General features: G+C 43.0%; 1 protein-coding gene across 1 annotated transcript in view; it reads left to right on the top strand.

Moving 5' to 3' along the window:
• SVOPL (SVOP-like) overlaps window positions 1–12,531 on the top strand; it is a 58,190-nt gene that overhangs the window by 1,359 nt on the left and 44,300 nt on the right. Inside the window, exons 2-5 of the mRNA XM_014546710.1 lie at window positions 4,926–5,040; window positions 5,218–5,309; window positions 6,506–6,604; window positions 9,012–9,083. Of these exons, the coding sequence (XP_014402196.1) occupies window positions 4,959–5,040; window positions 5,218–5,309; window positions 6,506–6,604; window positions 9,012–9,083 (345 nt within the window). The 5' untranslated portion in view covers window positions 4,926–4,958. The remainder of the gene's footprint in view (window positions 1–4,925; window positions 5,041–5,217; window positions 5,310–6,505; window positions 6,605–9,011; window positions 9,084–12,531) is intronic.

Raw genomic sequence — 12,531 nt, 5'->3', positions numbered from 1 at the left:
AATAAATTCAATAAAACATGAAACTGAAATAGAGAACAAACAAACAACAAAATCCTGTCATTCTCAGGAGCATTTGAGGTCTTGTTTCCCGGCAATTGCCAGTTTGGGCTCAAATAAACTCATAAAAATGCTTTCCAGGTTTGGATACTTCTTACATAGACAACTATTAAAACTTTTAAAAGTTTGTTTGTGTATTGCCTAATATCATCTCCTAATATTTGTAGCAAACCTGGTTACTTTTGGAAACTTCTCAGTATAAAATAAATGACTCTGTGATTTGGCCACTGGATATGTGTGTGTGTGTGTGTGTGTGTGTGTGTGTGTGTGTGTGTGTGTATCTGAAATCACAACTGTAAATCTCCCTTTACGGGATCAGCTTTATTTTATTTTCATTGTTTTTTATGGGATCAACTTTAATTAAGAGAACCTTAATGCCATTACCTTGGATGTAACGCCTTTGCCAGGCCGTCTGAGAGAAATCACTTCTCTTTGCTGATAAGAGAAGTAAGTAGGATATTTAGGACCCATGGGACTACCTAATCAGGTTAAAACACACCTCAAATTAAAGCTTGTTCTGCTCAATAGTAAGTGGCAGATTTCCTGGGTTTCTTTTCTTGCCGCTTAATACAAAGAGCAAGGAGACTTGCTGCACATTGTCTTATTACTCAAACGTAAGCCTTTATGAATGTTAAAATTGTAAAACGTGTTTACATTGCTATGAGAAGTCATAAAACTTGGCTGGTAGAAGAGTTATATGTTGAGTGAAGACTGAACTTACTGTTGAGCATTTAGTTGTCACTGAACTTAAGATGAACTTAAAAAAAATATTTTCCCACCCAACTACATTGTTTCATTCTTTAACACTATAAATGGCAAGAGTCCCTTTTGGTTTTTAAGTCTGCTGCCATGATTTAAATGACTATTTTCAGAGAAAAAAAATTATATAATTTGTATACAATAATATTCACCATTTATAGTGTATAATTTAATGATATTTAGTACAGCCACAAGGTATCACCACTATTTAATTCTCACCGCATGGTCTTGTTTTCATATTTTGATTGCAGGAATCTGTAGTTCATCTTCCCATCTTTGGAAACGTGATATAAAGTCAGTCGATGTTTAATGTGTACTAAGGGCCTCTTTATAACCAAAGAGGCCCTCAGTCCACAGGATTTAAATGTTACAGATAAAGAACACCCTCCAGGTGGGCTCTCCCGAGTTTTTTCCACACTGCGCCTCCTCTGAGCCTCGGTGTGCTGTTATTTTTCCTTCTAGTTGAAGAGTCTCTCCTCAGCCAGCCTTCCTGTGGTTCTGGGTGATGTCCGTTCCGTCTTTTAGTTGTATTTTTGAAGTGGTTGTTTGCGGCAGCAGTCTCCGGTGTTTACCTATGCCGCCATCTTGCTCGGAATCCCCACAAACATTTTTTAAAAAATATTTATTTATTTCAAAGAGGAATTGAGAGGGAGAGAGAAATAGAAACATCAATGATGAGAATCATTGATCGGCTGCCTCCTGCACGCCCCCTACTGGAGATCGAGCTCACAACCCGGGTATATGCCCTGACCGGGAATCCAACTGTGATCTCCTGGTTCAACCACTGAGCCACACTGGCTGGCTACTACAAACATTTACTGGAGAAAAAGAATAAAAGAAAAAACAAATAAGAACAAAAAAAAGAGAAAAATATTAAAAAACAAAGAAAAACATGAGTGTACAGATGATGTGTGGTGGAAGTATGCACTGGAACCTGTATAATGTTGTTAACCAGTGTCATTTCTTGCTTTGAGGAATAGTGTATCTGTATAGAGCAAGATGCTCTTAAATTTTAGCATTAGCTGAGTCCTTGCTGTCATTTCTTTCTGTTTGCTGCCATGCCGTCCATTGTGTTTGCCGCTGATAGATCAGTACTTTTAGGGGAAAGTGAACCAGTTGTATTTCCTTTTGCTTCCTCTTCTTTGTTTTTATTTTCAGATATTTTAAGACACTAAACATATTTTCCTACTTTATTTTTAAAGTGAAAGCATTAAAGGGATTAGCTCATCCCGATATTTTGTTGCACATTTGGTTCATAGTTCTGTTCTCTTTCCCAGTGTGCCCCAAATATTCATAAAATGGATGGATATTCATGTGATGGTGTTCAGGTAGGTTAGTTCATTTTTACCTAATTTTTTTTTGTGTGTGTGTACCAGCATGAAAGAAATACTGAAATGTTATCACAATAGGAACATTAATTTAAATGTTTCATAATAAATTCTGAAGATAAAAAGCCTTTATAATACTCTTTGACTAGTTCTCCTGGTTATACTTACCTTTTCAGTTACCTGACATCAGCAGACATTGCATGACTCATAGATATGCTTTTCCATTTTAGGGGATTTGCTTTGGAGGAAGATGCAAAACCAGGGATAGACAATGCAAATACATCTGGGGGCAAAGTAAGTAAACAGTGTGGCCCAGTCATTTCAAGGTGTGCTATCAGGCCAAGGGTCATGTGAGCAGGAAGTAAATTTTCAACCACTTTAAGAGTGAGGGATTCTTCAAACCACCACACGTCTTAGCAGGGGCACTTTTATGGAAATTAGAGAAGGGCACTTCTGAGAAGACACAGCCCTACACATCTTGGGTAGTTGGCAGTGCCTCTGGATGAGACAGATGGTGTCTTCACTGCCAGGCAGGTGAAGTCCTTGCCAGGTGTGCAGCTTGGAGAACGGAACAAACGTGGATTTTAGCTCCACATATGCTCTCCACAGCTGAGTGTCCTTAAGCAAAACCTGTACAACCATATGGGATGGACGTGGACCCTGGCTAGGGAGCTGTAGCCTTGGAACTGTAGCATTTTCGCTAGACTTGTTTTTTCTCCCTCAACTATCTTTCTTGACCTCTAGCTGGCTTTTCTACTTATTGGTGACCTGCTGGAGTGGCTCTGCTGTATCAGAGAGAAATTTTAATGTTATTCCCTTTAAAGTTTGTCAAATTTTCATAGGGAATTATATATCAATTATATCTAGAACATATTATTGAAATTATATATTTATATTTAAAATATATTTAAATGTATTTTTTCCAGAACTATTATCTGCCCCTTTGAAAGTAGTTTTTTGTTTTAGAGTAGTGGTTCTCAACCTTCTGGCCCTTTAAATACAGTTCCTCATGTTGTGACCCAACCATAAAATTATTTTCGTTGCTACTTCATAACTGTAATGTTGCTACTGTTATGAATCGTAATGTAAATATCTGATATGCAGGATGGTCTTAGGCGACCCCTGTGAAAGGGTCGCGTGACCGCCAAAGGGGTCGCGACCCACAGGTTGAGAACCGCTGCTCTAAACTCTAAGGGATCCCCAGAGACTTGCAACCAGGGGAGCCATGAGCAGCAGCAGCTTGTCCCAGGCTCACCCCCTGCCCCTAGGCCCCTTTTCTCTGACTCCCCATGAGCCAGAGCAGCCCTTCCTGGGCTCTCTGTCCTCAGCCCTTCCTGTTGCACTGTTCCCACTTTAATAAATGTACACCCCCACCCCCCCAAAAAAGCACACCCCTCCAAAGGGTGTTGGGACAATGTCTGGAAGGAAACAAGGGTAGTTTCTAGAACAGTCTGTCTTCATGTCTTTCAGGCTTCCAGATGGGCTGAGAGACCAATTATGTTTACTTTCCCCGTTCTGTGAAATAATAACTTTTCATGCTTTTCATGGTGTCTCTTGGGAAGGGGATTTCCAGGACTTATTTCTGAGCATTATTGATCTATCTGTCACTGTGACAGCGTTTTAAGAAAACAAAGGATGTCTACCTTGCGGTGTAGTTGCTTTTATGTGTGTCTGCGGGGTCCCCAGCTGGAAGGAAAACTCCTCAGGGTGCGGAGCATGTCAGACCTCCCAGGTCCCCACAGGGGCCCACGCGACACATGCAGTGCTGGTTCTTGCCAACATTAAGGACTTGATGGGCTGCCTGCGTCCCGACTGCTTCTCACCAGGGGTCTGAAGAGTGATTGAAGAATCTCAGAACCTCCTTTTGTGAACGATTTATTTTGAAAAACTGTTACACTTCTTGGAAAGCAGAGGATGGTAAAATGAGCCTCCTATATGTGCTGGCATCAAAATAATGATGCCAGTGTTATTACTCACAATATAATTACTGAGACCAGATTAGGAGTTCTGTGGATCCCACTAGGGGTGTAGAGTTAAACAACTGTATCTTTTTTAAAAAAAATACATACTTTATTGATTTTTTACAGAGAGGAAGGGAGAGGGATAGAGACTTAGAAACATCAATGAGAGAGAAACATTAATCAGCTGCCTCCTGCACACCCCCTACTGGGGATGTGCCCGAAACCAAGGTACATGCCCTTGACCGGAATCGAACCTGGGACCCTTCAGTCCGAAGGCTGATGCTCTATCCACTGAGCCAAACCAGTTAGGGCTAAACGACTGTATCTTAAAGTCATTTGGAAAATATTTTACTAACTTGCTCCTCAGCTCTCTTTGGTTTATTTTTCTTTTGGTTTGGGGGATTAAGAATCCTTTTTCAGGATTAAATACAGAAAGGGGGAACGAAAAGAAGAGCTCCATGGCTTTCTGTCAGTAACAAGTAAGAATAATACACAAGAACGCGCACTGTGACGTATGGTTACACTGTGTAGACAGGACCCATGGGAATGGAAAGACCTGGCATGGAGATTACTTCTCTGTAGTGAAGCCCACTCTACTCCCACTCAGAGGCTACTGGTCAGATTGTCCAGAGCTCACCTGGCCCCATGCAGGGCGGATGGCTAGCCACTGGGGCCCAATGATCTCATGTGGCCATTTAACCTCTCTGTGTTTCAGATGCATTAATATGTAAGACCCACTTCACAGATTTTCTGTGAAGATTGAAGAAAAATATGTGCTCAGCTACAGCTCATTCCGTGTCCCCTCTCCTGGTTCCATCAGGGAAGCCGTGTGGGAAACCGGAACCATTAGAAGATGCCAACCAAGCGGGCGGAGCCGGTCACCGTCCTCAGCCTTCGGAGGTTGAGCCTGGGAGCCCCAGAGCCACAGCCGAAAGGTCAGGTGATCTAGAAGTCTCTGACCTCAAGTTGCTGCTTAATTCCACCCCCTCCCCCCGGATTTACTAGTTTTTATAACAGGAATTGGTTTCCCAACATCCTCTGGGGTGAGCAATAGTCCACACACATTTCCTACCCACACAGGCTGTTCTTTTCACTTTGCTTTTCCTCGTTAGAGCCCAAGACTTTCACCGTGGAAGATGCCGTGGAGACCATCGGATTCGGGCGCTTCCACATTGCCCTGTTCCTCATCATGGGCAGCACTGGGGTGAGTGCGGCTTGGAGTCTCCCGAGCTATTTCCTTGTGGGACACATAGAGTCTTGCACGGACCTCAGCGCAGGGCGGTCCACTTGGGCGGATGTGAGGGGGGCAGGGAGTTTGTGAGGCGAACATGTCCCCAACAAATCATTTCCCCCTGATCCCCACTTGATACCCTTTTCCCTTTTAATGATGTCATTTTCATCCCTTCCTCCAGGTACAAAACCTCAGAACTGTCTGTGACTTTCTTCTTCATTATTCTGAGCTGGATTTCTTTCCTCTATTTCTATTTATTCTATCAATTCTTTTCTAGCATCCACTTCATTTCCCTGGGAGATACACTCACCCCGTAATGGATAGCAAGATATGGACAGAGGATGATAATTAACCTTTCTGTTGAAAGGAGTATTTAGGCCTTAACCGGTGTGCTCAGTGGTTAGAGTGTTAACCCATGCACAGAAGGATCTCGGGTTTGATTCCTGGTCAAGGGCACGTACCTGGGTTGCAAGTTCATCCCTGGCCCCAGTCGGTGTGTGTGGAAGGCAATCCATCAATGTTTCTCTCTCACATCTCTCTCTCTCTCTCTCTCTCTCTCTCTCTCTCTCTCTCTTCTTCTCTCTTTCTTTCTCTCTCCCTTCCTTCCACTGTCTCTAAAAATCAATTGGGAAAAGTATCCTCAAGTGAGGGTTAACAAAAAAAAAAAAGAAAGGAATATTTAGCAGCACATACTGTTTGCTAAGAAGACATTCTTTCCTGATGATGAACTCATATTGTTTGTACTTGTTCCTTTATTGTTGTCTGGCTTTCATGACCTTGTCTCCCCATCCCAACTTCTTGAGAAAGGGACTATTTTAAAAATCCATTTGCCAGGGGCATGTCCTGAGATCTCCACGAGGATGAGTATAAAACAACAAAGCTAGGTCGAAGTGGATGGCGGGGTGAGCCACTAGCTACGTGACGGGCCTCCGCACAACACCCTCAGATACAGTGCAAATGCATGCATCCCCAACATCACAAGTAAATATGAGCGATAAATCCGGGGACATTTCAAAATGTTCAAGTAGTGCTAAGTGGGTACGAAATAGGTGCTCCCTAAATGGGGGAGGGGAGGGAAGAGAGGACTAAAGGGTGGTGGAAGACAGGCATGGGGAGAAGTGGTGACAGGCTGGCACTCACACACAGCATTTTTCCTCCTTTTTCTTCAGATTGCCGAGGCCATGGAGATCATGTTAATAGCGGTTGTGTCTCCCGTCATCCGCTGTGAATGGCAGCTGGAGAATTGGCAGGTGGCGTTAGTGACCACGGTGAGTGACCTGCTTCCTGAGCTGCAAATGAGCCACCTGGAGACCAGGGCTTCCACGCCCCTTCCTCATCCCACGGGGTGAGACTCAAAGGGTACCCCACCCCTAGTCTGTTGGCTTTCAAAGCTGATGCGTCTGCAGGCTCCAACCAGCATTTGAGGCCTTTCTTCCCGTTTTTCCCCACCCTGGAGAGCATAACTTTGAATTGCTTATTTTCCAGCTCCTAACAAAAGCCCAAAAGAGATAAATGCAAATCAGAGAAAGTAACTCTTAAGCCATGGGTTAGATATGCTTTAACTATTAGTTCAGAACACTAAGAGGCTACTTAGTGTGACCATAGTGACTTAACCAATCACCAAATTGAATTGTTTGTGTTATACACTCAACTTTTCTCAAAGACCATATGAATAGCTTTATGAGTTTCACACCAAATACTGCTGCAAAGTGGAGCTAAGTTTGCTGTAAAACAGTACACGTATTACGCTGGCAGTAGCTTCATCCATCTCATGTTTACCGTGTCTCTTGATTGCATCACATTCCCATAAGGTTAACTTAATCTTGTGTTGTTTGTACAGTAACAGGCTGTAGAGCAGTGGTTCTCAACCTTGGCTGCACATTAGAATCACCTGGGAATCTTTTTAAAATCCTGATTTCTGGGCCTCATCCTCCGGAAATTCTGTTTCTTTGTTACTAATGTTGTGGCCTTACCCCATAACAAAGAAACAGACTTTCCGGAGGATGAGGCCCAGAAATCAGGATTTAAAAAAGATTCCCAGGTGATTCTAATGTGCAGCCAAGGTTGAGAACCACTGCTGTAGAGGCTTGCAGCCTAGGAACAATAGGCTATACCTGTGGTCGGCAAACTGCGGCCCCTTGAGTGTGGCTCTTCCACAAAATACCACGTGCGGGCGCGCACGTACAGTGCGATTGAAACTTCGTGGCCACATTCAAGGGGCCAAAGAGCCGCATGTGGCTCTCGAGCCACAGTTTGCCGACCACTGGGCTATACCATAGAGCCCAGCTGTGTGGTAGGCATACCATCGGGATTTATGTGAGTGCACTCTATGATGTCAGCATGATGACAAAATCACCAGACAATGCATTTCTCAGAGTATACTCATCGCTAAGCAGTGCATGGCTGTAGGAACTTAATTTTAGGGGAACCCAAAATTTGGGATTCACAAGCTGATAGAATATATTTCTTAAATGGAGTGGCTGACATTAGAACATATGTGTATTTGGCAAGTAAGGTTATTAGAAGAAGAGAAAGAAGCAGAAAAGCTTGCCATCGACAACCACCATCTTTCAAAAACAGAAGGGCACGTTATTTATTGCCATCAATCAGAAATAAAATCATTCCAGGATAAAAGAGCCCTTTATATTGAATGAATCTAGATTTATGTAAAGTATATCCCCGTGTCCTGTTTGTACCATTTTGCAGAGGACTGGTTAGATCGCACTGCGGCGAAGCAGTGTCCCACGCCTGGCACTTAGAAAACAGCCCTCCACCCCCATCTCTTCCCAGAAAGGACAGTGCACAGAGGAAATGCATGGCTTTTGTCATTCAAGAATAGATCCGATGTTGTTGTTTTCAATGGTTTCCTGTGGAAGAAGAGTCTTCCTTAGGAAGAGTAAGGAAGAGAGAGAAAGAGAAAGCAATGCAAGCAGCAGAGAGACACAGATCTTTGTGGGAAAAGTGTTAAAAATGCCAGCTCCCACCTTTCCTTTGGTTAGTTACCCTGGAAGCAGCCAGCCAGCAATCTTACTAGAAGGCAAAGCAGTGAAGCTTGGAGCTGCCAAAGGCATAGACATCGGTTTAGAACTCAGGCTGAGTTAAAACGCTGGTATTATATCCAGGTTCTTGAGTTTTCTTTAGGGAAAGTCATTGTGAGAACAAATAAGGAAAGAGGTAGGTTTGTTTTCGATTTGAAGAGTATTTCTAAATGAATGGTTGGTTTGGTGATTGTTAAAAGTTTATGTTTATCTATAATACATAAAGGAGACTGCTTCTAGAAGTCTCAACTCTGTGTAGAATTGGAGCATGAATGGAGTTTTTTTTAAGTTATTAATATGGAAATCCACAGTTATACATCTGAGTTGAGTAGGGCCAATGAAATCATCTTGGATCAGAAGGAAAGCAGTTACCTGTTCTTCCCACCCGTTTCCACCTGGTGGCAGTGTTTCCAGGTGTGAGATCGGCCAAGGAGAAGCATCAGCCTCAAAGCCCTGAACAGGTTCAACAGGAGTCAGGGGAGATCTTCGTGAAAACCTGTTCTTCACTCTGCCCCGTGCATAGTTCTAGTCTACCTGGAATTGAGGTGGATGCACGCTTAATGCATTGAATTAGCAGGTCATCGCAACTCTGCTTCGAGAATAATTTTTTCTCACCCCCCCACCCCACACCCTCCAGATGGTGTTTTTTGGCTACATGGTCTTCAGCATCCTCTTTGGCCTCCTGGCTGACAGATATGGCCGCTGGAAGGTAGGTTGGCCTTGAAAGGTGATTTGCAATTTTCTTCTGTGTGTTGTTTTGTGGCCATGTCACCACTGCTTCTCTTTAGCGGACATTTCTCCATCAATACCCAAGATAGAAAGTGCAGAAATGCCCTCCTCTGACATTTCTTGCCTGAATTCCAGGCCTATCTTCTCACTTGCTCATCTTTCCTGAGGCATCTGGCCCTGTACTAGGTCCCTATGGACCAGGTAGGGAGTTGGTGGATGTGCATAGGGAGAACATGTTAGAATGTGGAATCTGCACAGAGAAACATAGCAGCTTCACGTTAGTTAACTTTGAAACTGAACCACTTACTTATGGATTAAACATCAAGACAAATCTATGTCTTCTGATTACAAACCCAGGTCTCTCTTCTTTTCTTGTCGGTTTTCTCATGGGGGATGCCTCTCAAAGCATAAACTCAAAGGGAGAGGCCCCAAAGCAGAGCATTTACAGACTTGGCTGTATGCTTGGAAGTACACAAAACAAATATCATCAACTCTTACAATTTATATGAAAACACAAGTGTCTCGGGGGCTCTCTCTAAGGAGCACACCCACGCCTTTCCACACTCCCTGCCCCAGGCGCATTTTCCTTGCCTCTTTTTCCTAAACTCCAAGGGCCCTTCTTTTGCCTCTGTAACTTGTTCCCTGAGCCCATGCAGCCCAGCTGGCTCACTTCTTCTACCTCTGTGACTTTCTAAATAAATTTTTTTTTTAAACACACACACACAACAACAACAACAAAACCCCCCACCAATATCTCAAAAAAATGTAAAGAGCACAGAAAGGCATTTACAAAAGAAGTACAAATGGTTAAGAAACCTTGAAAAGCATTCAGTCACAGGAGTTATCAAAAGCAAAATTACGTAGTGTCAATGAAAAGAAAAGTGAATCTCTATAAACCTGAGAAAGAGTATTATTGGGGCCTTATTGAGGGCTATAGCCAAGAGCAAAGCTTCAAGAAGCCTGAAACTGCTCCACATTTGGAGAAGTGAGTGGCGCTCGTAGAGGCAGAAAAGTAGGCAAAAGTACATTTGGCACCTCAGGAGCTCCAATTAGGGTGCGTACATCTCAGTATTTGACAGTTTTACATCAAATGGAAGGAATGCATCAGAAAGATAAGGTTGGGTCATCGTGGTGCCCCTGGAAAGAATGTATAGGAAAGATAAGGTTGGGTCTGGAAACAATTAAACTGCCTTGGAACTGTTTCAGATGCATTTTTATGTGGATATTGAAAGAACAGACAATTTTCTGTAATCATTGGCCTTTAATTTTTGAAGTTCTGCAGAAGGTGTGGAGGCTGGCCCCCATGGTGTGTGCCTTCGCGAGGAATTTAAGGAGGCTCATGGTTCTCTCCTGGGTACTGATTTAGACAGTACATCTTAAGCACCCATCTATATCCTCAAAAGCCAGATATAATTTTTTTCTTATCTGGTCTATTTCAAACATGAAATTCAGAAGGAATTTTTCTCTAAGAAACCTGCACGTGTATGGATGCCCTCACATACTATTGGTGTAGTTTTTCTGACCATCAGTTTGGTTTGGCAGAACAAGAACCTTGAGAATACCCATCCTCCTCATCTGACAATTGTCAATCCAGAAATCTAGCCTGTTTAGATCATCGTAGAACTGCAAAGATTTATGCACTTTCATCATCACAGCTCATTTTTATAGAAAATGTGAAATCACTTCAATATTCAATAACAGGGGAAAGGTTTATGCATTATGTTATATGTATTATAGTACATCTTTCCAATGGAATATTTTACAGCCATTAAAAATATGTTTTCTGGCTCTGGCTGGGCAGCTCAGTTGGTTAGAATGTCATCTCAAGAAACCAAGGTTGTGGGTTCAATCTCCGGTCAGGGCACATACAAGAATCAACTAAGGAATACATAAATAACTGGAACAACAAATCAATGTTCCTCTCTTTCTCTCAAAATCAATTAAACATTTCTTTAAGACACAGGGAAAATTGGATAAAATCATGTTAAGAGTATTTTCTCTGGGTTGGAGAATTAAGGGTGATTTATTTTAAATAGTTTTTTTAAAACATATTTTTATTGATTTCAGAGGGAGAGACAGAAACATCAACGATGAGAGAGAATCATTGATAGGCTGCTGCCTGCATGCCCCACACTGGGGATTGAACCCACAACCCGGGCATGTGCCCTGACCAGGAATCAAACCATGACTGACTGGTTCATAGGTCGATGCTCAACCACTGAGCCATGCCGGCCAGGCTCTTTTTCTTCCATATTTTCTACTATGAACTTGTGTTATTCTTACAATTAGAGAAAAAACAAATACCTTAATTTTTCTCCTTATACCCAACTCCCACACAATGCTTCCTGTGCTCCTGACATCCTTTTGAGCAGGGAGGGCACGTTTCTGCATTCTCAATGCAGTTGGGGAATTTCAAAGAGTGGCCTAAACTCAGAATTGTGAATGGGCCCTGGCTGGGTAGCTCATTGTCTGGATACACCAAGGTTTTGGGTTCGATCTCCAGTCAGGGCACATACAAGAGTCAACCAATAAATGCATCAATAAATGGAACAACAAATCTCTCTCTCTCCTCTCTCTCTCCCTCTTTCCCTCTCTCCCTCTCTCCCCCCTTCCTCCCTTTCTAAAATCAATACATAATTTTGGAAAATAATTATTTAAAACAAAAAGAATTGTGAGTGAAATAGGGGCTCTACTAAATGTGACAAGTCCAGTGAGCAAAAGTAACCTCACAGGGTGATGTGATCATAAATTTATGGTGGGCAGTCATGCTCCCAGCCTATATCTTCCTTAAGCAAGCCCTGTCCATTGTTCTTGGGCATCCAGGCACACCCCCTTGGAAATCCCAGAGCAATCCTCTTTTCCAGATCCCTTGGAGACAGAGGCAAGTCATAGGCACTCTCAACGAGCACAGAACTACAGTGGGGCCTTGACTTACGAGTGTCCCGACTAACGAGTTTTTTGAGATACCAGCTGTCTCTCGGCTGATTTTTTTGCATTGAGTTGATAGAGTAATTTGAGTTAACGAGCTCCTTAACGAGCTCGGTCTCGGAACGAATTAAACTCGTAAGTCAAGGCCCCACTGTATCCTGCAATCCAACCCTAGAGATTTCCCGCCTTGCTTTCTCCGACCTCCATGGAATCTTCCTTAGGTTCCCGCCTTATTTCCAAATGTATGAAAGGAACCGCACCGCTGTCATTCCCCTGAGCATTTGAGATCTTGCTCCCCAGCAGCTGTCATCAGTTTGCCTCAAATAAACTCATAAAAATTATCTGCAGGGTCCACGGAATGTCTGGGCTTTCGGACAATAGAATGTCACGGTTAGTATTTGATGATTGGGGGAAATCAGTGAGCTCACTGTAGGCCAGCCCCTCAGAGGAGCAAACACCTGGATGGAAATTAAAAATTACCTTCGCAAGTGAGGGTCCCC

This window comes from Myotis brandtii, unplaced genomic scaffold (assembly GCF_000412655.1).
Source record: "Myotis brandtii unplaced genomic scaffold, ASM41265v1 scaffold455, whole genome shotgun sequence".
In the NCBI taxonomy this organism is placed as follows: domain Eukaryota; kingdom Metazoa; phylum Chordata; class Mammalia; order Chiroptera; family Vespertilionidae; genus Myotis; species Myotis brandtii.
Note: the sequence above shows the minus strand (reverse complement) of the source record. Positions and strands in the feature narration are given on the sequence as shown.